Genomic DNA, 26515 nt, shown 5'->3' with positions numbered 1-26515 from the left:
TGGGTTTTTTTGTTTTCATCAAAATGACAGGGATCTTATTTGTATTTTTGTATTTAATTCAGTGTATTTCATTTACCATGCGAAGTAGTTGTGTACATGATGGGTAGTTCATCACTTAAGATGCTCTGATATATTAATTCATAATATAAATCTGCTGGTTTTGTTATATTTGAGCTATTCTGATTGTAATAAATGAAGCTGCATAATGCAACATTGATTCAAGACTTGATCATGGGCTAGAATTAACTTGTTCTGCTTTTTACCTGTTAGCATGATTCCATGGCTGTACGTTTATGTAATGATGGTGACAGCCATAGATATCTAGGTAGACAGCTGTGGGTGTTCTAAAACCTTTCCAGGGTAATTCTCTCTTCATATTAGTCCCTGGAAGTGTGGTTGTGTATCAAGTACACTTGATAGTGTGGGAGTTTTGATTTAAGATGGTGACTTCTGGGAAGGAAAAAAACCACATTTTTACAAAAAGTTCCAGAGTTTTGGTACGTATCATAATATGAATATTCTTGTTTTTCTTTCAGTATGTAGGTTTTGTCCTCATCTATGCATATGAATACAATACCTTTCTTTTTTTTTTTTTATAGTGGTCTCTCAAACAACATAAGTCCAGTAATAATGGACTTACATAGTAGATTAAATGTTTCTGTCTATCTTTTTGTTAAACAGAAAGTTTTAAATTAGAGGCTGGAGTCAGAGAAAGAGGAGAAGAAAAGGATTGCAACCTAAAGCTGACAACAACTGACAACTAAAAATAGTTGACCTTGCTATGTGTAAACGGTCTTTTAGCAGATTTAGCCTCCCTTGCTACCAAAGTCATCTTGAGTTTTCAGAACCTGAAGAATTAACTATTCTTTTTATTCCTAGGTCTTCCCTCTCTAATTTAAACTGTAAATTTTTTTCACATTTTGCCTTATTTAGAGAAACTCCCTTTCAAATGTGGTAAAGGCATCTATATGCATAGAGTGCTTTTCATTTGCATGTGAATTGGCTGACCCAACTATTTGTTCACTTCTGCTGTTTTTCGATTAAGCAGCTTCCATCTGGGCAAGCTTTTAGTAGGTGTCTTGTCCTGATAAGCAATGTGTAAATCTCTTGCCTGGCCTCCCTCCCTTGCAGTGTTGCCTTTTACACCACACTTAGCCAGTGCTAACAGCCTGGCCTGTGCTTGCTTGACAAGTAAATCACTGGGTGCTGGTTTGCTAGTTCAACAACTTGCACAAAAAGGTAAAATAGGCGTGTGGGGAAATGCCCTGTTTCTTCTCTTCCTCAGTGATGGAGCCTCATTTGCTCTGGGGGAGCTGACACCTTTCAAGTGGTTTGGAAATGGTGATGTTTGGGGAAACTCTGTTAAGAGCTATGAAGGGAGAGCTTGGCTTAAAAGCTGGAGTGAAAGCCTGATGGTAAACTTCAGACCATCTGGTCAAGGGGCTTACAGCCATTTTTCAGATGCTATTGTGTGTATAGACCAAAAGGGTGAATGGGGAACAATAGGTCTCTGGCTTCAGTGGTAGCTGCTGAATGATCAACGATTTGGAAAGTTGATCTTCTCTAGTCTTAAACGTCTGCAGACAAACTTAGAACTCTGCTTCCCCCCACCCCCAACCCTCTCCACCCCACCCCATCTTGTTGTTGGCATAAAAAATCAGCTTCTGTCTCAAAGAATTTTAGCTTTGAACAAGTGGCTGAAAGAAGCCAACATTTTGCATGGAAGTTAACATCCCACAAATAAGGGAAAAGTTTGCTGTATGGACAGCAGTGGCATATATGCCAAGTTTACCAGCATAGGAGACTGCAAAAGCTGAGGGAAAAGCAAGTCCTCCCTTGTCTTGTGTAAATAAGTCTGTGTTACATGAGCAAGCAAAGTAAATGTGTCACGACTCAGCTGCCAGTGAGCCAGAGTATGTTACATGAAGATGGACTCACTTCTTAATGCTTGCTTGCTCTTTGTCTGTGTGGTTGTTCCTCCTTTCTTGCCCTATTGGCCACACTCGCTCCATCTCCACCGACTTTGTACTTGATTCCGTACCACTCTCTGGAATTCAAAACATGGAGCTAAGAATTAGTAAAAGAGGACCTAGCCATGAGCTTGGCAGTGCAGCAGAGAGGAATAACAGCTCTAATGACATTTTTGTCATTAGAAAAGTTATTTTTCATAAGGATACTTAAGGGATTTCCTTACCTGCTCTGCAGTATTTCTATATTGTTTTTATTTCACAATGTGAATAAAAGCCTGTGAGTAAATGTTTCATCACTTTCTGTAGATTGGAAATGGATCTCAGTCTCTCAACTAGACCACAATGTATTTATGCTAACTGTGGTAGAACTTATTTGGTGCCATCATTTTCCCCCCACTATTTTTAGGTCTCAACAGCTATTTATCTAACCCGTTCTGAGAGTATATGCAAATGACTGGAAAGTCCCAGTCATTTGTACAGTCTAGTGAAGAGAATGAGAAATACCTAAACAATCAAACTGAAAGTCACCGTCCCTGACTTGTGTTCAGTAAGTTCCACTTAGAAAAAAAAATCATACATTTCTGATCACTCCCCTACCCTTCTCAATCCCCTCAAAATTGCTTGGAAAAAAATAGGACAGCAATGAAAGTCAAATTAGAATGAAAACTGCCACTCACTGAAAAGGTTGTCGTAGGAAAACTCTTATTACAGTTTATGCATCAGAGCAAAACGGTAAACAAAATATAAAATATGTGCTCATGTAACTGCATAGTCGTCATGCTTGTAATTTTTTTGCTAACGTATGAAAATTCTGAGCTAGACAACACCTTGTCCACTGTGTGTTTACACATCGTGCCTAATGAAGCTGTAACCAGTGCTTATAAGGTTGCATAATTCAGGGAAGGGGAGATACAAGCTTGTCAGTAATACTGATGCATTTCCACTCCCAAACCCACGGCCTGTTCACCTGCCCTGCTGAGAAAACTGTGCTCTTTCATAGGAACAGGACAATGCCTTTTGAACTAGCAATTCTGCCTGACCTGATAATATCACGTGCTCTGATTGAGTTCTACTTATTTTATACCACGAAGGACCCTAAGAATACAGTCACTGAATAGCTAAGTACATGAACAATAATTGTTACAGCAGCTACCAGTTCTATGTTATCTTTAGGACAGGCCCTTTCATAACCCTGTGGCAGCAGCATGCTGGATGGGAAAAGGAACCTGCAGGATGCACAGACTTTTGCTGTGCCCGTAACCAAATTACAAAGCGCAAAAATCAGCATAGTGTTACAGCTAGACAGAATTATTAATTCAATCTCTAGACATCTGTAAAGCCATGTGTTCACTCTGGGAACCTGCCTGGGGAAGGGGCGCAGCTTCTGTCTTACTCATTGCATAAAATTCTGTCTAAAAACACTTGGTTCCTAGAGTTCCTAGGGTTGGTTCTGCAGTACAGTGTTGCTGGTCCTGCTTTTTACTTACTTCGTACTTCCGGTTCTTTAAAAATAACCTTCTATCACAGTTGTTTTTTCAGCTGCAATTCCATCTGCCTGCTCAGGAATATGCTTTTAACAGAATCTTTGCTTAACTGGGGGTTTGTAAGGTGGATGATAACTTCAAATCACGTCAATTACTCCAAAGCCAATTCATGTAGGCATGTGATCACAGGAAACATGTAATGTTTGTTTCCTCTCATTACAAAACACTAGCTGCAGTACTTTTCTCCTTCATCACTCCAAAAGAGGAGGAATTTACTGCAGACCTGCACCAGCACAAGACCCATCTGCCAAAGCAAAACCAGAGAGATTCACCCTACTTAAAGCATAGTTATGCCCCTTCTTTTTTCTCAATAAGTCTTCTGGGTAAAGAATGAGAACACGGAAGAAAAATCTTTCATTTATCTAAAAATACAACCTGAAAGGCAATTTGCCTTACTTGCTGAGAGGAGATCAGGAGCAGGCCAGGCTGAGCTGTATGGGATTGGTCCTGCTGGAGCACCTTACTGCATCAACAGCGGTAGCAAACCCAGCTTGCCTCTCACAGACCTGTGTCAGTGCCCTCCCTGTGTTCCAGAAAGGGCTTTTTGCACAGACTGGTCTCTGCAGAAGAGCTGCAGTGCTATAACCCTTCTTCAGGAATAACATTTGACTGGAATACGGTATGAAATCCTTCCAGCTTAGCCCCTCTACAACTATTTTCCTGAAGTTTTTGCATTCAACAGGTTATTTCTCTGAGATACCCCATGACCACGGAGCTGCTAGAAGAAAGTGGTTTGCATAAGGGTGGTCTTTGGGGCCAATGTCCCTCTTTGCATAAGGTCAGCATGCAGCCCTCCTCAAAGTGTGAGGATGAGGGTTGTAACAGGCCTCGAGCACAGTACAGACATGAGCAGCAATATGTGTGTTATGTTAGCTCCGAAAAAATCTGCTTTTCCAGCAGCTGCATGCAGCTTTGGCATGCATACTGAGCTCTGAGTAGGAAAACTTTTTGTTTAGCTTCAGTGGAAGGTATATCTCTATTTACAAGCCTGTCATATTCAACGCAGTCTAATAAATAATACTGGTTTTCCCTCTTTCTTACACATAGCTGTCTCTGGACCTCTATCACACTGAGGATGATATCTACAAGCTCTCACTGGTGCTGGAACCAAGGAACTCCAAATCTGTAGGTCATCTTTTCCTACGTTTTGACATACTGCTTATTTTGTCTGCACGCAGTTGATTATTTTTTTAATGATGGTTAATGTGTTATTCTTATTCATATTCACATAAAGTGGGGGTTTTTTTAGTGTATTCTATACAAGTGTTTCTGTGCAAGGTTTATGGTTGTATAGAAAATACAGTTATTATTTATAGATTTTAGTGCACATTGGGAGAAGTAAGTAGTGGAACATGCCAGACTTCATTATTAATTACTTTTCAACAAAACCTCTGCAAGTCCTTGAAAACAGAGTTCTGCTTTAGGTATAGATATCTTTTGTAACATCAATTACTTATTGTGTGACTCAGTTCATTTTCTGGATGACTATGCACTTGTATAAAATGACACTGAATTAAAAGATTTGTTTAAGGTAAGGCAAATAATTAGCTGTAATATTTTAAAACTGTTTGTTTAAGTATAATCGCCTGTATCTTAGACTCTCAAGTAATGTTCAAACACATCAAAATAGACATTACTCTTTTTTTTTTGTTATATGCAACTAAAAATAATACTGCGTTGGTGCCATTTTCTTTATTCTTCTCAAGTCTGAGATTACAGATAAATCTCATAATTACCAGCTGAATTTCACTTAAAGTGTTATTTTTTCTTCCATTGCCAAAGTTTGGGAATTTCTCTTCCCTCTGAGCGTTTCATCAAGGCATTAACATTTTTATTACCCGTCATATCCAGCATATATTGCTCTCAGGCTGAGCCCTCTCAAGTCTGTTACCAGTAGAAACTGAGGGTGGCTAGAAGTGCTTCACAGAGTGTGAGAGCAGAGTCCAGTAGGCTGAAGTCATGCATTGCAGTTCTTTGTAAGGTTTTGAAGTATTCTTAAAAGCAAACAAGGAAGCAGAACCCTTTAATTTCCAAGTACAAGGTTTCTCTGGGTTTTAAGATAGTTTATCATTCTTGGAGACCAGTTTGAGGACTATGTGTCCTCAAATGATGATGAGCAACAGTTAATGAATATTTCCATAGTCAACACTAGCTCAGATTGAACACTTGGAATTTCGTTACTGAGTCTCCGGTCATTTTGGATATGATTTGACCACAACAGTTCCCATTTATTGCAATCATTTTGGATCCCTCTTGCTCTCATTACTGCTAGTAAAGTTGAAGTGTTACAGCCATATGCTGCAGAAGGACTAATGTGCCACTACTGTAAATGAAGAAAATTATCATGTTACTGCTTTGATCTCCAGCCTTAGCTTCAAGCAGGACAAAAGCAGTATAAACAGTACTGTGAGCTTTAACAGTACCAAGCAATTGTGGTATACTTCTGCATAGGGATCAATGAATAACCAGTGACATTGAGCTGTTGCAGCACCCTGATGGGTAAAAAGCTGCAGCTGAATCGACAGAAGCGGGACTATTTGAAGCATACTTCTCTTTGATGGAGTGCCAAAGCATACAAGCTATATTAGAGGGGAAAGAATCTGCAGAGCTTTTGTATGTGGAAAAATTTGTCAAAGGCAACGTGGCAGCACAGATATATCACTCCAACTGCTCCTTGATTTATTGTTATATGGTACCACTCCCACACAGGTGCACAACAGAGGAAGTGCCTCATGCTGCTGCAGTCATTTTCAAGGCAAAAGTGGAGCTGATCCTTTAGCATACAATTCTGCTGTCAACAGGGACTTGAGCAAGACCTTCTTTCTGCTAAAACCGTGAGGAGAATCTTCAGTCAGTAGAGCAGCCTAAAATAACACTGAAGAATGACCGCCAGCTGTAGTATAGCATCTCCCTGTTACAGTGTCCTGCTTTTCCCTCCACATTAGTGATCTTCTTGTTGGGAGTTCCTACTAGTACATCTGTGGTCTATAAGACAACTCTGCCCAGTGCAATTACACCACTGAAGACACACTTAGATAATTTTTTTGCTTATCAATAGAATTTATGTCAATGCCAAAATACACAGATGAAAATACTTTCTCAATCTACAATCCCATTATCCCTTTCTCAATCTACAATCCCATTATCCCTGTGCTGGTGAAATAGATGGGAGATACAGTGAATCACAAGCAGCATGACCAGATTCAGTGTTTCTGAACATTCAATAAAATCAGCTTAGTAGTATCTGGACAGCTGGTTAGCACCTTTCCTCATAGCATGCATTTCAAATACATAAATAAAATCATGATTGTTCATATAAGCCTATGAGTGAAATAGAAGGAACCAACATTTCTCTTTGGGTAGTGGGCAGTAACATGCAGTTTTCATTGCAAATTGTCAAAAAAACCATAAAAATTGAATGAGGCTTCAAATGAAATATCCCAAAAGAAAGAGCAAGGCTCCAGTGGGTTCAGTTACTTTCTGCCACTGTGCACTGAGACCAGCAGGTGATAAAAGCTCTCTGTGAGGACTTGGTAGTCTAGCACCATGCTGACACTTTAGATACAGATTCTTTGAGTGTCATCTCTAAAAGACTGCTGCATTTATGCATATTTTTAAAGCGAAAGCATCTACCAGCATGTTGGTCCATCACTGTGTGGTGACATTAATTTTAGAATTAAAATATTCTGCCAAAGCTGTATTCTACCAATACATGTTCACTGTATTTCTTATTGCAATTAAATTCTTTTGATACAGGTATTCTTTATTCCCAAACTTACTTGTGCACATTTGTATGGGTCAAAATCCATTGAGGCGCTGATAAAAGCTGTTCTAACAATTCAAAAAGGAAAAGCCGAATTAATAAAGCAACCCACTAACAAATCCTTCTTTTCTTTTCCACCCAAATACAGCTGTGACCATTTTCCATCTTGATGTCAAAGCCTACAATACCATTGTTATACACAATGATAACTGTAACATCTTTACATGTCTTGTCTCCCTCTCAACTCACACCAATATAAAGGGTGATAGATGAGACCCAGGTTCTTTGCTCATCAGCTAACACTGGGGCCTTCTGAGACTGTGGACTCTCCCCCTTCTGATCCAAACCATGTTGAATTTTTTCTACTTGACACTGCTTCACTTGCTAGATGTCCAGTGGCAGATGCAGAAAAAGGCCAGTACGCCTTACAGCTTTTTTCATGCTAAATGGTTATTTTTGAATCCTTACCTGAAACTGTGTTCAGGTTTGTCATACATTTTCCTCTTGAAGAAGCTGAGCTGCATGCCAGAGCTACTCCCAAAGCACTGTAGTGGTGTGGAGGGAGTTGAGCTGTGAGTTCTGTGCATCAAGTGAGCTGTCAGCTACTGTTTTGTCAAGACCAAGCTGTTTTGAAAATAAAATAGTCTGGCTGGTGTTATCTGCAGAGCAAGTCAAAGGTTAACCCCTTTCTACTCAGACTGTCTAAATGAATTAAGCTGTGCATCCTGGCACATCTCAGCTACAAACCAGTGGGATTGCTGAGCACAGTGCTGCCTCTGTTTCTGCATCCTGCTCTCTTCTTGGTGCATCACAGAGCAAGAGCATTAACTTATTCAGTCTGTGGCAGTCCCTCATATGGTTCTTGGGCAGTCTCTCTGGCAGGGAGTTGAGGGCAGGCTGCGTTGGGGTGGAGAGTTCCTCAGGGCTTTACTGGGAAGGAGAAAAAGCAGGTTTCTGGGCTTGTATATTTCTGATGCTATGTCCAGAGACCCTCCTTCCTTCTGTCTTACTCTGAGTCTTGTTGCTGTTGAACTGTCTGGAGACGCCTGTGAGGAAAGTCTAGGTTTGCTTCTTAGCTCACTGGGTGCTGCTGCTGCTTGTGGTGTAGCTGCGAGGTGCCACAGCAAGCCCAGCTGAAGCTGTTAGTGGAGGCAAGCAACCCTCTAAAACCTTGACTGATGTTTTGCTAAGCACATTTTTACAGCACGGGGACTCCAGCAATTTGTGGTTGTAGCTCTGACGTTTAGATGTGCTTTTAATGGGAAATTGAACTTCTTAATTCATATTTGAAAATCCTTGCATTCTGATTCATCTCTCAGCAGCCTACCTCCCCGACGACCCCTAACAAGCCAGTAGTGCCACTGGAGTGGGCATCTGGAGTGGTACCAAAACCTGACCCTACAGTCATTAATAAACACATACGAAAACTGGTGGATGTAAGTATTTGGCATAATATACTGGTCAAAGAGGACAATGGCTTTGATGTTTTCATCATTATAATTAATTTCAAGGTTATCAAGAAGTTGTTATGGTTGGGGTGAATTTCAGACACGTGACAACAAATTTGAGCCATTACTAATACATTCAGAAATATTTATTTTATTCCTATAATCAGCAATGGGATTAGTAAACAGGTTTCTGGATGCAAAGGAGCAGACTTTGAGAAGCATTCAAAATGTTGCTGCTGTTCAGTAGGTTTGTATAGCAAATATAAATTTGAAGGACAAAGTTGAGTTTTTTCCAGCTTTAGCCATCCACTTCATGTCTCATAACAGACTACTGGAAACAAAACTATTCAGAAACAAGACCTCACACATTAATAGGTCCAGAGAAATTTTCCAGAAACCCTAGTTCTGATTTTTGACATGCTGTTATTTGACTGTCAGGAACATATTACATATGATAAAGATAGCATTGTCTTGGTGTCACTTTAAAGATGCGGACACAAGATCTTGCAGAATTCTATCTGGGATCTTCCAGCTTCAGTTTGGAAGGTGATGTGTTGTGTTAGCTAATGCAAACAAAACCAAACACTACCAGAATCCTTTGGAGAGAATGAGTGCTGCTGTGTTGGTGTGTAAGGGACTTCTAGTGACGTGAGCAGCACGTAGACGTATCAGGAATGTGTTGTAGATAATGAAGCAAGATTTCCTTCTGCTTTTTACAAATTAATAACTAAGTCTGAGAGGAAGTATTAAATTCTGACCTCGTCTGTGTTACAGATCATTAATTGGGGTTATGTTGTTAACATAACTTAAACAAAGTCTTAGTTCTCTCACTCAGACTTCAAATATGTCTTGTGGTTTTCTTTCTGTACATGATCTTTTTTAAAAAAAGTTTAATTTTTCTTTTAATGTGGGATGCCAGAAATGCACATGCTGTTCCTGTATTGCTTTTTTAAGTGCCATATGTGTTGATAAAAATCAGTCCACATTCAAACCTCTCTTTGATAGCTTGTTTAAATAGGAAGTCTGTCACAACCCCTTAACCTTTCTAGAATGGTTGGGTGGGGGGTTATGCTTGTTCCTATGGGTGGGGGAAATGTGTTTCCCCATTTCACAATTTTGGCCTGGTTCAGGATGTACAATCTTGAGTTTGACAGGCTTAAAACATGGTCTGGGGCTTTTGTGGGTACTGCTTACTAAAGGGCTCACACCACTCTGTACAGCTGTTTTCGTTTTACCAATTTTTGCTGTTTACTAGCTGCTTTGAGTTGTGCTTTAAGGCATTGTTTTTATTACAGAAAGTGTTGAATGCTACTCGGGTAGCTTTGTCTCCTTCTTAATGATGCATTTTTGAGGTCTGCCAGTCATCGGTTATAGGTCTTTTGAAAGATACGTAGAAATTGGTTTAATTGAGTTCTTGTTAAAATAAGGATAATGCAAACACCTTTCAGAGGTCTCAGTAAATTAATTTAGTGTTTTGTCAACCAAATTTTAATCTAATGAGAGAGTTTGTACTTCACGATATGTCTTTCACATAGTCATGTTGACTTTGACACTCATGTTTTTCTCATTAGCATCACACTGCTGTAGCTTTAACATCCCTTGCACATCTCTGCAAACAGTAAGACAGAATGTAGTAATTCTTCAGCAGCTAAAGAAGGTTTCCATCACTTTATGTGACCTTTTAAATTTGATCCTGTATCTGTTTTTACTTCGTGATGAACTGGAATGGTTTGATGGAAGGGAATGGTTGTTAGATCCAAAGTGCTTGTGATCTGGAGGTCAAAGTATTAGTAAACAAATCAGACTGAAAGAGTAATGTGACACAGTAGAGGTGACCAACTAGTAGTGAAGTCAAAACCATCTGCAATACTCATGGGAAAGCTACTGTTGTGCTGGTGTTGTTTTCTTTCTTTCTTTTTTTTTTTTTTTTTTTTTGTGATTAAAAAGTATACTTTAGTGACATTTCCAATAAAGAAGAAAAATAAAGCAAGAACAATTATGTGTGAAGAGCTGTGGAGGACCATCACTAGATAAATACTGAGGTCAAGTTTTCTTTAAAAATTAGTCACTTTTTCCCCAAGAGTCCAATAAATATGGGTGCATCAGAACCATGTGATTACATGGTTGAAGAAGCTGTTATAGATTCAGGATAGGCTATATATTAGTACAACAATCTTTTTTTGTTTCCCAGTCTGTCTTTAGGAACTATGATCACGACCACGATGGTTATATTTCTCAGGAGGACTTTGAAAGTATAGCTGCCAACTTTCCCTTTTTGGACTCTTTCTGTGTGCTGGACAAAGACCAGTAAGTTTGGAGATTTATTTATGGTGGTTTGGGTTTTTTTCCTCAATTTAAAAACTCATGGATACCAAATATTTAAGAAACAGTGCCTCTCAAGTTTCTTGTGTCTGACAAGACCACTGAAGGCTGAATTTTCTTATCATTTAAATTCTTATGCTGTAATCAGTTCTTTAAGTCCATCCAGGCTGGAGTCCCGCGGTACCTGGTACTTTAAAAGTAATTTATGTAATAGCTTAAGGAAGAATTCCTGCTGGGACTGGGTCAAAACCCTACAGTACTGCCAAATTACAGTGAAAATTCTGTATCCAGACCAGGTATCAGACTGATGAAACAAATAAGTTGTGTACAGGAACATGAGTGTATGTAGCAGAGAGAGGGTAATAAATATTCTAGGAGTTACATATATTTTCTAGGCAGTTGGGCTTGATAATTCTTGTTGTCCAGAATGTCTGGCTGTGAAGGCTCCTGGTCAGAGGCATAACCTCTTGGTCTGTGTGAGCAGTAAGTCAAAATCCTTCATTTAATGGCCTGGCCTGTGCTCTGATACCATGAACAGGTGAGAAAACAAGGTCTGAGCTGTAAGTTCAGTGTTTGTTGTTTAAAGAAAGATAAGAACCACAAAGGCTCTAATGATTTTTTTCCTGCCAGGACTGTTGCAGCTCTTTCAAAGAATGTGCTTTGTGTGCTGCATGCTTTCTGCAATGAGAAAACTCTGAAATGTCCAGTGCATTGAGCAGTGACAGATCTAATCTACTTTTTATTTCCCTAACAGAGATGGTCTTATAAGCAAAGAAGAAATGATGGCTTACTTTCTGAGAGCTAAATCACAGTTCCAGTGTAAAATGGGACCAGGGTTTATTCATAACTTTCAGGAAATGACCTATCTTAAACCAACTTTCTGTGAGCACTGTGCAGGATTTGTAAGTATGTTTTTAATAATAGCATATATTAAAACCAATTTTTACCCTTTAATGTAGATGGGGTGAAACTGGCTCCACACATTGCTGAAGTCCCTTGGCCAAATAATATCTCATGGCGTTTAGAAGCAAAAAACAAGTACTCATGTTTTATCTGTGCTATCCAGTTTTGATTTAGTTGTTTCTGAATACTGGCATTTGTAAGAATTTCTGTTGTGGGGGTGGGGGAAATAAAATTACATTAGTTAAAGGATATTAGAGACTATATGAATGGCTTTACTTGGTTTATCTTAAGTTCTTTAATTTGGCTTGATTTCCTTTGTAAACAAGCTCAAGGGAAAATGGATGTCTGGAACAGAGGATGTAGATGAGGCAAAAGCCACTCTTTCTCAGGAAATTGCACATGGCAACATAGCCATGTTCATAATTCTCTGAATGGCTGTAACAGCCCTAAATTTTTCTCTATTGAATTAACAGATCTAATTGGTAAAGAAATCAAAAAAGTGCTTCCAACAGTTGTATACAATAAGAATTTTTAAAATTTATTTTTTGAGGGTCTTTATAATTTGCTTTTCCTCTCAGCCATAACTTACCAGATGCCACTTCTTAGAATGTTCTGTACATAGCTGGGAAATGATTGGTTTTGTGGACATTTGTGTTGCTTGTAAACCTCCTCTGAGTTTTCCACTTCAAACCAAGTAGAGTAAAGAAAAAGGAACCTCTATGATAAAAAAGCTACTTTAATGGACACATTCACCTGAAATCAAATGTCCACATTTTTCTCAGCTAAAGCAATAAGGGCAGAGGGCCATGTCCTCTGCTTACATGTGGCTCACATAACAGGGTGTGAACTCAGACCATGTCCCTGCTCTCCAGAACAGATCTGTCTCTGCTATCAGTGGCCAAAATCTCCAGCTTTATTCCATGAACTTTTCCACTAGACAATATTTCTTCATGGTTGAAAGTAGCAGCAATAGCATTGATAAGTGCAGAAATGTGTCTCCTTTCAGACCGGTTCTGGTGTTCCTGCTCTTGTCCATGCTCCCATCTTCCACTCGCTTCTTTTGCAACATGTTAGTCTTGTCCAGATTCTTGTGGTCTCTGTCGCAACTGGTGCCACTGATCAAGGCCATGGTCAAGAGGGAATTCCACATATTTCTGCTATAGCTGCCAAAGCTTTGGAGGTGACATGGCCAGTGCTGATTCAGGAGTGTGGTGGTGGGCTCTGGAGCTGACAGCTCCAGTAGACCAAAGGGGCAGGGCTGGTCACTGGCCGGAGCCTATAGTGTCAGGCTGCCTGCAGCCTTGAGAACACGTCATTGTGTTCATGTTTGGAAGGCTTCCATAACAAAGCAAGGCCCGAGGACTGTCCTGTAACATCCTTTCCACCAGATATTTTTCTCCTGCATCAGTTTGCTAATTGGCCATTGTTGGATTTTTCACGTCTCCCTGATTACACCCAGTGCAAGAATACAAATGAGTAAGGGGTTGTACAGGAAATGGAAATAAGGTCATTTTTCCTGTCAACTCACTGAAGTCATTGGCATTGTTCTGTGGATGAGTTGGACTGACAGGACAGGAACCGACTAAAAATCTGCTGCGTATTTGTTGTGCATTTCAGTGCTGCTCATCTGCAGGTGGAAACCTGATTTCAAGCTGATGCACTGATTCACAGTCAAAATAATCTGCGCTGACTGTGCTGCAGGATGAATTGACGTGACAGCACAATGCACACAGTTATTAAAACGATGTGAACTTTAAAGGTCAAGTTAAACCTAATGCCATTAAGCAGCACAAAACTGATATGCCCATGGCCAGTCTCAGTTCCGTCCCACAGCTTGAGTTGCACCACATGGCAGGGTAGGTGACCGGCCATCCCCCTAAGCTTTATGATCTGAATTTGCACATATCCTCTTACCTTGGAGCTGGCTCAAGCCAGGTTTGCAGCAGAGCTGCGTTAGACAGATTCAAAACTTTAGGTCACAATTCATGACATGACACTTCAGCTAAGCTTTCACTGTGGTGTGTAACCACAAGAGTGATGCCAAATTTGAGTAGGAGGAAGGTACAGAGCTAAGAAGGTGAGGAAAAATCTCTTTGGTGGGAACAGATTAAAGCTTAAATTAAATAAATAACAATCCACATCTTTTACAGTGATCCTGTAAAAGAGACCTGGGAAAATAGGTCATTGCTGCTCTTTCAAGAAGGACTGGGGTACCCCACTGTCACTGCCTGACCACAGCAACTGCATTCACTGTGTATTAGCAGGAGAAGAACAAGCAGTAGGCTTTCTGTGGACCCTTTCCACTGTTGTCCTTTCTGTTCTTTTGTTCACCATTCTTCCACCTTGTCTAATCTATTTTTGTTTTCCTCAGGACCGCATTTTTCCTTGCAAATTCTTTTGGGCAGTGTATGGGATGTTTTTTTTTCCCCAGAATCTGTCCATTCTGTTTATTTTACTCTTTCCTTTGTATTCTGAATGTTCTCCAGCTCTTCTTTTTGAACCTTTCTTTAATGACCATATTCAGGCCCTGCTCTCTGTGCATGGATTCTTATAAATCTGTTGAGGAGCCACATTCAGTTTCAGCTGCCAGGATGTGTTCACCCTCCTTACTAATGTTTTGAATGAATTCAGGAAAAATAAACACCACGGTCCCCAGGTTTTTTTCCTTTAATGCTAGAGTTAGAAAAATTGCCCTTTCCTCTCTCTGCCTCTCAGAGTGGAAATGTTTATTTTTATAATGCCATGGCTATAGATACAGCATTTCTGAGTGTATAGAAAACAATTTGCTAGGGAATTTTCATACTTCCAAGCAATCCTGCTCATATTGCAGTGAAAGCTTCCCAAAAGTGGGACCACACACACTGCCCTCAGAAGTTCAGCATTTGGTTGTTATGTATGTCAATACAGCTTCTGAGGGGAGGCAAAGGATGGAATTTAGTGGCTTTTCTGCCTGTTTCATTGTTAAACTGATGGGTTTTTTTTTAATGGGAAAAATCAGGTGAGCAAATCAGATCGTTATGGCTAGGTGTGCTGGGAACCAGTATAGGAACTAAGAACCTAAATTTTATCCCCAGTGGCATTTTTGTCTGCTGTGTTTGAATGTCGTAGGTCATTTATGTATCTAGAGAATGGATGTACTCCGGCAATTCTCCTGCATATAACATTAAGTGAGCCTAGAAACAGAATGTGCTCTACTGGTTTCACTAAGCTTGATATGATGGCAATTTTTCATCCATTCCAGGAAGCAAATGTCATTTGTGTCTCTCCTCCCCTGGTAGTCCCATTACTACTAGTAAGTAGCAGAAGTAAGGGAGAAGCCACACAAGTCTTATCACAATTAGAGGGGGAGGTCTGCCTAACAGGAAGGGTGTTAAGAGCAGTTGTATCCTGTTTGTGCTTTTGTAGCCATTGGTACTTCCTCATTGTGACCTTGTTTTCCTTCCAGCTTTCTTTTCTGATTCCTTGACGTTCTTTTGTCTTCCTTTGCAGCTCTGGGGTATAATCAAACAAGGCTACAAATGCAAAGGTAAATAAATATTACATGGATTTTTTTCAAGCTATAGGTGGTGGGTTTTAGCACAAGTCATTCAACCATACCTTTAACTAAAATGACATATGGTCAACCAATTCTTGCATCTACTCTTGGTATTGTCCATGAACAGTCACTGCTGGTACACTTTGAAGTGTATGTTCTTACTGCATTAGAGAAAATAACAATGAGTAGGAACATACAAGTTCTGTGAGCTAAAGATCCAAAGCAGCCACTGACTCCATGAGGTGTCACTTTCTACCAATAAAGACCCTGCAACTTGGAAAACTTGGAAAACACTTGGAAAAAGAGTGTTCTCTTCTAACACCGAGACATCCTGAAATATACCCCCTGAGATTCAGGTCAGGGAAAAGCCTGCTGGCAACATCGTTTCTCATGTACATTCACGTGCCTGTAATGAAGCCTAACTGGCCTTGCGGTAGTGACTGAGCTAGAAACAGATAAATATTTAATTCCTAGACTGCCCAGCAGATCTCAACACAGAATTTTCTCCAGACATGCAACTTAAAAAAAATTCCTAGAGCTCTTACGTCCCTCTCCCTTACCTTCATGTTGTATTTCTTATACTCTCACCATATTGAGCAGGTCAGACCAAAAAGGACATTTTAGTGGTCCTCATTGGCTTTAAAATCCTGGAACTATTTATTTCTCATACAGCCCAGCTCTGGCTGAAGGGCACTGTTGTAGCTGCATCTCAATTACTCACAGGGGAACATTCACACTGGGCCTTCATAGTTATATTTGTATGTACTCTTCTCCCTTAGTCCTACTTCAAGAAGGATTAAGAATTTGCAGTATTGGTTTTTAAGATACACCATGTTCCTGTCTCTCTTTCCACCCATGAAACTCTCTTTCAGAGACAGGGGTAGGAGAAATGTCAGCGGCTAAATCAACATAAGTAATTCAGTTATTCCTGATCGCTGTCATCTGCACAGCTTCAAAAGGGCTGGTTGCACTCCGTAGTTTTACTAGTAGGATGAGGGAAGGAAGAAAAGGTTTTGTCACAGCAACCTGTAAACTCAGCTTGAGATCTGAAAGCTGAGCTCGTCCTGCATCACTGCCCGTAACAGCAGCCCAGTGGAGAGTGAGCAAAAGTGGTTCTGTACAGTCAAAATTATAGGCAATGGAGCATGAAACTAAGAGAGCTGAGCTGCTCGCTCAGATCTTAAAGTAGTCAAGCATAAGGGGTGCCTGTCCTTTGTTGCAGCAGCTGCCAGCTGTTCCATATGCAGCACTGGAGTGTGGCAACTATTAGGGACACTTTTGGCCTTTGAGCAGAGAGTTTTTGTCTTCTGTTTGAACCTGTGACACTGTGCTCTGACACAGCAGGGAGAGGGAGTTCATCTGTTCATGTCTGCTGCTTACCCCAGCACTGTGGGTAATGAGATAAAGCTTGAGTGTGTGGTCTGCAAGTGACAAAAGAGGTCCTCCACATCAAGAAAGATTTTTGTTGCATCTGGGCGGCAGGGCAAAGGGAGTGTTACCTTTAGGACAGAGAAAATCACAGTTAGACAGGCACTGCTGTATTAGTCATATGAACAAGGTGATGGCAGAAACCAGAACTCTCACCCATCATGCTAGAGTTGCTGCCCTGAGCAAAATGGTTCTTATAGCAGAGTTATAAGCACAGTACTTTGGCAATGGCTCACCAAGAACAAAACTGGCCTACAGAGGAGCAACAGAGAAACAAGGAAGATGGACATTTTCAAACAACAGAAAGGGACAAAAAGGAGAGAGAGCCTGTGTTTTGGGCACATCCTCCACCCTTTGGCCATTTCTTGCAGATGAAATCCATACTGCCGTCACATTTCAGACAATTGTACCTAGTGATGAGTGTATCTCTAGTGATGCAAATCCCAGCAGAGGCTAGGTGTGCAGGCACTCAGCCATTTTAATCCAGGTGGATGATACATATCCAGAGAGCTTATTCTGTGCTAACATTGCTTACTGAGCTACTTAGACTAGTTTTAACCTACAGTGGTCTACACTGACCTCCAGGTGTCCTTCTAGAGGCTCGAGATATGGACACTCGGGTGTCTTCTGATCAGACATGTTTATTATAATGGGCCTGCTGGATTAAATAAAAAACAACCAAACAAATAAAACCCTCCCTTTTTTGGAGATTCATGCAGTAGAGCAGAAGTTTTATGCATGGCATACACATGATCATACCAATGATTCCACATCTCTTTCTTGAGACTAATTTCATCCCCCCTCTTCCCTTCTGCTGCCATTTTTCTATTAATGGCTGTCATGAAAATGATCCATTTTTTTTGTAATGCCCTTCACACCAAAGGATCCATTTCTGTAGCTCCCTTCACACCTTCTGTCAAACTATTTGTTCCTTCAAAGTATCTTCTGGTATCTGTCTGCTAATAGCCCTAGGGGGTTACCAGATAGTTATGGCTTTCCATTTGGTGACTTGAAAATTCCTTTGTTTACAGATTGTGGTGCCAACTGTCATAAGCAATGCAGAGACCTGCTTGTGCTGGCATGCAGGAAATTTTCCAGAGGAACCTCAGTAGGCAGTAACCATGGCTCTCTGCCTAGCAGTCCATCTCTGCCTCCAGGTGAGGGCAATTTTGCTAGTATTTTAAACCATTTCTGGAATCCCCTCTAATGGCCAGTGTCCCTGCTGCCATTTTTAATTTTTCCTTTGTATCAACACCCAGAGTAGCACATGTACTTTCCACTCCACTATAGCTTGTGTGTAGTGCTTAGATTACAGCATCCCTATCCTCCATAATGGCACCCCTGTCCCAGCTGAAAAGAAATGAAATTGCATTTCTCATTATTTGTCACTTAGGATCAAGGAGACATAGGGCACAATTCTAGTGTTGCCTTACCCCTGAGCATACAGATGGTGAGAGAAAAAAATATGTTCACACAAGGCCAGAAACAGTTTCCAAGCAGCATATGTATATTGCTAATTACACCGCTGCTTCCCATAGTTACCTCCCTGCCCCAGGCTTGAGCTATCCTTTTGTAAAGATCTTGAAGCAGAATATTTCAAATACAGGATTCCACCCTCTCTTTCAGTTCAAGATGAAGTATTTGAATTTCCCAGTGTTGCTGCAGAACACCAGGACCTTGATGGCAGAGCTATAACTCTAGTCACTGGCTCTTCACGAAAAATCTCAGTGCGGCTGCAGAGGGTGACCACCAGCCAAGCAACACAGACAGAACCACTCTGGCATGAGCCAGGGTGGAACGACTCAGGTTCCCATACTTTCCCCAAAATGAAGTCCAAATTCCATGGAAAAGCTGGGAAGAACAAAGGCTTTGCGAAGTGGGAGAACGAAAAGCCCAGCACACAGGCTGATGTAGAGCTAGAAGCTGAGGCCCCACAACATATACAGGATCACAATGGAACAGAAACCCTGCCAGAAAGACAAGAATCTGAGGTGAGTTCCAGAAGAAGCCAAGACAGTTTAAAATCTGCTACAGTCTGAAATCTCATAAGGTTATTTTATAAATTTCAGGATGCTTTTTCATTCAAATTTGTCATTGCTTCTTGCATAAGTTACTGTCAGAAGAATACTGAATCATCCATCCACAGCTACCTATTTTCTTCACTGCAGTGCACATTTACTGTAACACTGTAAGTGGGAGTTTGGTTTTTGGTGTCAATATGTGCTTTTTAGGAGTTGGGTACTTTTCATTTTGAAAATCATTAAAATAGCCTGGTAGATATGTGGCCAAATTCTGTACTGTTGTACCCTTGCAATGCACAGTTCTGGGGTTCATGTTAGATTCACAACAATTACCATTCTGATAAATATAGGAGTCTAGGATAGGGTAGCATATTAGTCTGATTTCTGTTGTTGTCACCCATAAAGTTTATAATTCCAAAGCCTCAGGTTTTTATTGACCTCTTCTGCCAGCATGTAAATGCCTATTTCCTTTTGCTTACAGGATAGCTGATTGCTCACCCTGAGGCACAGAAAACTGAAGATGACAACTGTAATACAGCAAGCATTGGTGGACTGTCATAGACCACATGTGGCCATAAGAAGTGTTCCTATACCTCGTACTTTTAAATCCAACCATTGCCTGTTTTCTTAGCTGAAAGGTGTTATAGAGCACTATTTATTTTCTCACGAGTAAACCATTTGGATGAACATTGCACAGACACAGCAGAATGGATCTCTGCACTCAGTGTTTTCTTTTGTATGACTTCTGTGGAAACTTCCTCTACACGCCAGTGAGGATATATTTGGCCCCCTTTAAGTGTACTGCATCATTTCGGTGTGTCTGCCAGCAACAACAATGGTGAGGACAGAAGCCAAGCATCTAAGTTTGTTCAATAACACTCCTTTCCAGAGGCTTGCAACGATAATTTAAGGAAAGAAGTAGGTGTGTATGTTGATTAAATCTCAAATGAAAACCTTTCACAAAGTCCTCTATACTGAAATTCTTTGCGCACCTGGGGTTTTGAAATTTGACCCTGTTTATGTTGTTACAGTGAATGCATTTGTGTTCAGCATAGTGACACCAGTTACCAGACTAGGGATCCTTCAAATAGGCAGCATGTGGCTGAAAGTGAAGGAATTCCAAGACACTATGTGTTTGTCTGGTTACATGGCAATAGAGAGGGGTCATCTTGCCAGCACTGGTTATGGTAACATTAGCATGCAATAAACACTTTAGTTTTAAGTGTGTGTGTGTATATATGTGTATGTGATAGTTTTCTCTGGTTAGCAACCTGTACATGTTAAGACTAAATGTACTGAAGAGCAACCTCCAAATTAGCAGTTCGCTAATGTAGGGTCTAGCATCTGAATCTATAATGGTCCAGGAAGCAGGTTTGAAGTTGCCTTTTGCAGAAGCATTAAGTTATTGAAGGAGCACAGCCTTCATCTGGAAAAAGAGAGAAAACCAAAATAAAACAGCCCAAGATCAACCCTGAAAGATACATTCCATATTGGCACATGTGTGTTAGTCTTCTTACCCTATCTACCCACAAAAACAGGGCGGGGAGGCAGAGAGCACACGCTCTGACTAAAGCCACTCAGTTATAAAATGTCCTACAAAATTTAAGTTATTATATCCTCATCAAGTTATAAGCTTTCAAAACAAGAGAGTAATTTCATAGATTTCCCTAACCAAATCTGACAGCTGCACTCCTCTGTGGTAACTTGACTAAACTGCACTGGGACTACATGATGCCTGCTCAGGTTTGCATCTTGAATCCTGCAGGTTTCATTTGTTTTCCAACACAACCAGTAACAATGGTGGGGAGGAAAAAAGATGTAAAAAAATAACACGCTTTGATTGTTTTAAACTCAAGAGAAATAAGCGCTGCAGGAGCACTAATTTCCAAAGTAGGATGAAGGCCAGAAGCATGCTTCACTCTTACTGCTCTGGGTAAAGAACAAGCATCAGCAAAAATATGGTCTTTATTTCCTGTCATGGGTCAGGTGACAGGTCACAACTGGCTGACCGCACAGCTACCGTTACAGCGCACGGCTTGCACACAATGAAAATTATGTGGTAGAGAATTTGAATAGAGAAATTTGGTTATGATCCAGGCTGTTGATGGATCTGCTGAGATAAGCCTCTTAATGCTTTATAAATGAAATGTTCATGTGCAACTTCATTCTTAACATCACGTAGTTTTGACCAGTGTTTAGTCTGTAGACGTTAGCCTGTATCTTGCAGGCTTTTAAAAGTTAGTTGTAGCTCTTGACTTATTGATTTAACCAATAAATGTCTGGCAAGCCTGGTAGCTTCAGTCAGTTAGGCACTTTCCTCAGCAGCAGGTGTAGATCAAGCATAGACTGCGGGTTCATACAGTTAATCCTTCTAAAGCAAAATATGGCAGCTTCCAAGGAGAATCACAGAATCATTTAGTTTGGAAAAGACCTCTAAGAGCATCGAATCCAATCTTTGACCAATCACCACCCTACAAACTAGACCATAGCACTAACTGCCACATCCAGTCCTTTCTTCAACACTTCCAGAGATGGTGACTCCGTCAATTCCAATGCTTAACAACCGTGTTCATGAAGAAATTCTTCCTGAATTTCAAGCACCTGCTCCTGCTGGAAACCCTTTGCTTCCGGCATTTAAAGAAGGGGAACACAGAGTGCGTTGCTGACAGTAAGTGTTCATGGCCATTGGAAAACAAGAAAGACACAAGGCAGAAATACAGCTTTTTGTTCACGCACACCACCCGCGCTGCCCAAAAAGGAATAGATTCATCATAGACAATGTAATAACTTATTAAAAAAGCATTCACAGGCTGTTTGCAGCAGGATCCCCCAGTTCCACAGCAAGCACCTGAGTAGGGAGAGCTGACAGGGCATGAGCAAATATTTTAAGAAGTTGATATTAGATGTGCTTTTTACCTGGGAGGAGGTCTGAATACATGAAATTAAAAAATCTTTTTCTCCTCTTATTTCAAGTTGGCATCTTTTTCTGAACATGGTAAAGACTTTTCTTCACAAAAACAAGTTTAGGTCCCCAGTTTAGGCAAAGGAACAAAGACTTTCTTGTTCAGCGCCTTTGATTTAACAAAATGTAGAAAGCATCAGCCATCAGAGTTCCTGCCTCTGTTGGTCCTGGTGAAATCCTGTGTGCTAGAAGTAGAGCAATTCCACGAGTTTGTCCGGTAGAAAGTGCATCATAATGACGAAAGTGCTGGATTAATGAAGTAGCTAAAGTCAAATACAATCCCAAATTACGCCAGATATTTCCACCCCATCCATTCTCTCTCATCTCAGGATCTTTTAAGAAACATGAGGGGCAACAGAGGGGTTGTTTAAAAATAAAACAAACAAACACCAAACAACACCACACAGTGGAAAGAAGGAAGACTATGTCAGACTTTATTTACAGGTTAATCTGCAAATGCCAAAGAATACAAACAATACGAGTAGGTGAAAAATGCAAGTGCTTGGATAGACCCTGTAAGAGATTATTTGGCTTTTTGGCCCAAACATACTAGGACTTTCTGTGCTTGTGTAAAACCTCTGCAAAAGCTCACGTTGCATACAAGGGAGTTTCAGCTTTGCTTCCAACTTTATAGAGCAGCTCTAAGTGCTTCTCAAAGAGTCACAGGGACACCTGGCTCTCTCTGAGTGAAATGCAAAGTCAGGTTTGAACTGCAGCTCTCTCCTCTGTTCTGGATCTCCACAGAGTCTCACTCTTCTCTACCCCCTGCAGCCCCCACCCCCCTCTCAGTCTTATCCAGCTTTTAGGCTTTAAAAGAATGAACCCAGCTTTACAAAGAAACATCTTCCTAGACAGAAGCCATCTCCTCAGAGGCACCTTTCTCAGGCAGCTGAAGTCTTGGGCGGGAGGGGAAGAATAAGTTTGTTGACCAGAACTAGTCTGAAACATGGATTTTCCCCATCTGGGAAAGGTGAGCCATTTTCCTTTCAGTACAGAAGATAAGCTGAGCTGCAGTGCAAGTTTAGTTGCCTAAAATTTTCCGAAATTAAACAGCCTGTCACCTCTGTGGACTGTTGTTCAGGGACTCCTCTGTGGAAGCCAAAGTGAAAGCATGCCCTAGGCAGCCCCAAGGTCTTCCTCATGGGAAGCCTGGAAACCTTTGGCTGACATAGGCTGAGCAGCCACAGGAGGGTCCTTGCAGCCTTGGACACTAGTTCCAGAAGCTTTAGGCATCTGTATTGGAAATAGCTGCATATGAAGGATCCTGGACGCAGGTGGGGGAAAAAAAAACCAACAAAAAATCCCAACAAAACAAACAAAAAACCTGAACAGACAGCGGGTAAATGCAGGGAAAAGCACACTGAGACCTCTCCCTGTCTATGTGACATTAAGAATCTAAGGGGATCCTGATGGAGACCAAGCAGAGGGGGAAGGAAGGAAGGGAGGAAGAAAGGAGATCTGAATGCAAATTTGGAGGAGACAAACAATGGTTTGTTGTTTCATGATCATTATAGCCAAAAAAAAAAAAAAATCTAATCAAAGTTTGCTTCATTCAGCATCAGCCTGCTAACTGATGGGCCTCCATACAGCACCAAAAATAGCTCCAAGTACTTCTCCAGAGAGTCTTGACAAAAGAGCTGGCCCACCCAAGGTCACTGCAGAAATGGATGTGACTTTGGAAAAAGTTTTTGAGTTATCAGCACTGATCTGAACTGGATTTTCAAAATAAGCATTGAAGCCAACAGGCTAAATTCATTGGAAAATTTGTGTGCTGAACTCTAAAGTGCTGTTTACAGCTGCTGACAATCTGGTCCTAGGAGACAGAAAAGCCATCAGCAAAAGGCTACCGCTGGAGCAGTATGAAATTTAGCCAAAAAGTCTGCTTTTTCCATGAGTTGAGCTAATGCCGGAAAGTTTAAAGAGTCCTTATCACCTTCATCTCTGCTGCACGTGTGAAAAAGTTATGACCTTCCACCTGCCCACAGCACAGGCAGACTCCCTCTTTCTTTGGTTTTACAATAGTGTTTTCCTACTTTTTGCACTTGTTTTTCTCTCCTCTGTTGTGGGAAAGACCCACGTGGACAAGAGGGGAAATTACTGGACAATAAAGGGGAAACAGTGACACTGACAGCACTCAGAGCTGTAAAAAGCACAAAGTAAACACAAAGGAAAAATATTTTTTCCCTTCTAGTCTTGTTTGTTAAGCCATTAGAGGTGTGACATTTTCGGTCAAAGAGGGGAGAAGGCAATATTTACAGTTGGTAATAGCACTTGTTTTTTCAGTTTGTGTCCCTTTGAAAAGGCATAACCTGAACCAAGCAAGCACATGAGTATTTTTGAGCCTACAGAGGGGAAACACCTCGGTGTACTACTCTCCAGTCACAACACTGGTCTGACTCTAACCTAAGGGCATGCTAGGAGGCTGATAAAGCAAACTTGGAGTTTAGCATGAGCCAGCTTGTTTGGGACTGCTAAATCAAGCCTAATACCTTAAAAATATATAGATACTTCTGTAGCATTCCTGTTGTCCAGGGAAATCAGAAGGTCAGAGAGGAAGCAGAATCACAAGTTTGACAGTCTTTAGCAGCAACACCTGGACTCTCTACTGCAGTCCTAAATACGGCAGAACTAAGAATAAATCATGTGCAATGAGCAGATATTTCAGAGTGCTTGTTTGCTGCTCTTTGTTAACCTAATGGGGAGCTGAATTAACTTCCAGTAACCTAAGAACTGACATGAGCCTTTTGGACACCCCAAAGAGTCATCAGGTCTCAGTGAGAATCCTTACTCCCCACTCCACTCTTCCCACTTCAGCAGTTTAATTTTCATTTCCTAGGTGCATAACCTCTTACAGGGATTACTCTTGTGCCACAGGACTTCTCAAGCTCCAACCACTTCTCATAATTATCTACTGACATGAATCTCGCTTCCCTTCTTTCCAGTCCTATCTTAGATACTTGACTGATAAGCATTTAAGTTCTAACTAAGCCAGAAGTTGGTTAAGGCACTTGCCAGTTTCAATTCAGATGCAAACAGTTTAATGGAGACAGAAAGTCAAGAGTGTTAAGGCAGGTTACCCACATGCTCTGGCTGAGAAATCTAAGCAGTATCTTGAGGAGCCTCTCTGGAGCCATCAGCCATCACGGCACATCATCATGGAGATGCACACTTCAGGGCTTTGGCTAGGAAAGTAGAGGAATCTCATCAAGCTACATATTACAAGCCAACTAAAGATAAAACTACTTAGGGAACAGCTACAGGCCAAAAGGCTTTCTGGGGTGAGTGATATATGGTGCAAGCTCAACTTGATCCACTTTCCCTTGTTGAGGTACTGCATAGTAAGGAATAAATTCTTATCCATTCCTTAGACCTGCAAGGAAAACCCAACTGTGACCACAGTGAATATGGATCATGGTATTCTAGGTCCCATACTATTACACCTGATGTGGGAAGCAAGTGTATCCTCTGCTCCTAATAGTTATGTCACTACACAGTGACAACTTTTGAGAGAGGGTGATACTAATAGAGGCAATGGAAGGGCAGTGCAAGTGAAGCCTTTAGGAAACAAAAACTGCTAAAGAAAAACAGCAGATGGAAGAAACAGAACAAGATGCCTACAGCTTGTGGAAAAAGAGTGGCAAGAACAGAACACTAAAAGGACGAACACTGTTCCCCCTGTATAAATGCTTGTTTACTTAATTGCCTTCTTTATCTGCTGGAGTTCTGCTTTTGATCATGATGCACAATGAAATCAAGCTTGTATATCCAATCCACCACAGCCTAATAATCTCTACAACCCATCTCTCCTCTCCCAGCTTCTATTTAAGAGATTTCTTCTAGTGCAACAGGAATCGTGTTTGGAAAACAGTAAATATCAGAGTATCATACAGGCAATAACAAAGCAGTGACTGTTTTCTTTCATTAATCAAAGCTGCTCTCTCCACATATACAAAGCTTGTTTTCTCTGGGGAACAAAGAAGTCACAGCACACTAGGAGGAAACAATAGAGTAAGGAAAAACAACAACAGCTGGCAGAAGCAAAGTGTTTTCTTTCCTGTTGGAAAAGTAAAGCCTCATGTTTTGCCGCCTTCTGATTTTTATTAGTTTTTTAACTTTCCCCCTCAAATAGCATAAAGCGGGATTCGGTTTACCCTAAGTCCTGGAAGAGGGAGGAGAAGCAACATATTTTGATGAGAAAAAAAGCTATCTAGAATGAGGAAGGGGAAGCTCTATGCTCCCACCCCAGTATCATGTCACAATGTGCAAAGGTGAGACTGTTCACCGCAGCAACAGCCATAGCCTTGCAGAGGAACTGGCAGCTCTGGCACAGAAAGAAATCTCTGAAGGTGTTGATTCCACTCTACTAGGGGCTCTCTGAAGAGCCTCCAGGGTTCTCTCTTGCTAGGAACAAGCTTACAGCACTCTAATGCATTGACAGAAAACACCAGCCTATTTGCAGTGAGAAGCGTGAAGAAAAGCAGAAGCTTTGAAGATATTACATTTCCAGCAGAAGGCTCTTTAACTCTGTTAGTCTTTCTGCATTTACCAGTCCAAGACTGACCTAGCTGCAGGAATCTTAATTGTTAAAAAAGCCCACTAATTATTTTTGCATGAATTCA

The 26515-nt window shown here is 40.9% G+C and overlaps 1 protein-coding gene across 3 annotated transcripts in view; it reads left to right on the top strand.

Moving 5' to 3' along the window:
• The window catches only part of RASGRP3 (RAS guanyl releasing protein 3), a 59602-nt gene extending 39446 nt beyond the window's left edge, over positions 1-20156 (top strand). For 2 of the 3 annotated variants that reach the window (XM_064648535.1, XM_064648534.1), the window contains exons 10-17: positions 4562-4639; positions 8597-8713; positions 10917-11032; positions 11802-11949; positions 15440-15476; positions 17945-18070; positions 18540-18904; positions 19416-20156. In XM_064648535.1, the coding sequence (XP_064504605.1) occupies positions 4562-4639; positions 8597-8713; positions 10917-11032; positions 11802-11949; positions 15440-15476; positions 17945-18070; positions 18540-18904; positions 19416-19424 (996 nt within the window). In that variant the 3' untranslated portion in view covers positions 19425-20156. The remainder of the gene's footprint in view (positions 1-4561; positions 4640-8596; positions 8714-10916; positions 11033-11801; positions 11950-15439; positions 15477-17944; positions 18071-18539; positions 18905-19415) is intronic. The other variant, XM_064648536.1, reaches the window with a different exon arrangement.
• Positions 20157-26515: the final 6359 nt, after the last annotated feature.

This window comes from Pseudopipra pipra, chromosome 3, assembly GCF_036250125.1.
Source record: "Pseudopipra pipra isolate bDixPip1 chromosome 3, bDixPip1.hap1, whole genome shotgun sequence".
Lineage (NCBI taxonomy): Eukaryota > Metazoa > Chordata > Aves > Passeriformes > Pipridae > Pseudopipra > Pseudopipra pipra.
This window is presented reverse-complemented; position numbering and strand designations above follow the sequence as displayed.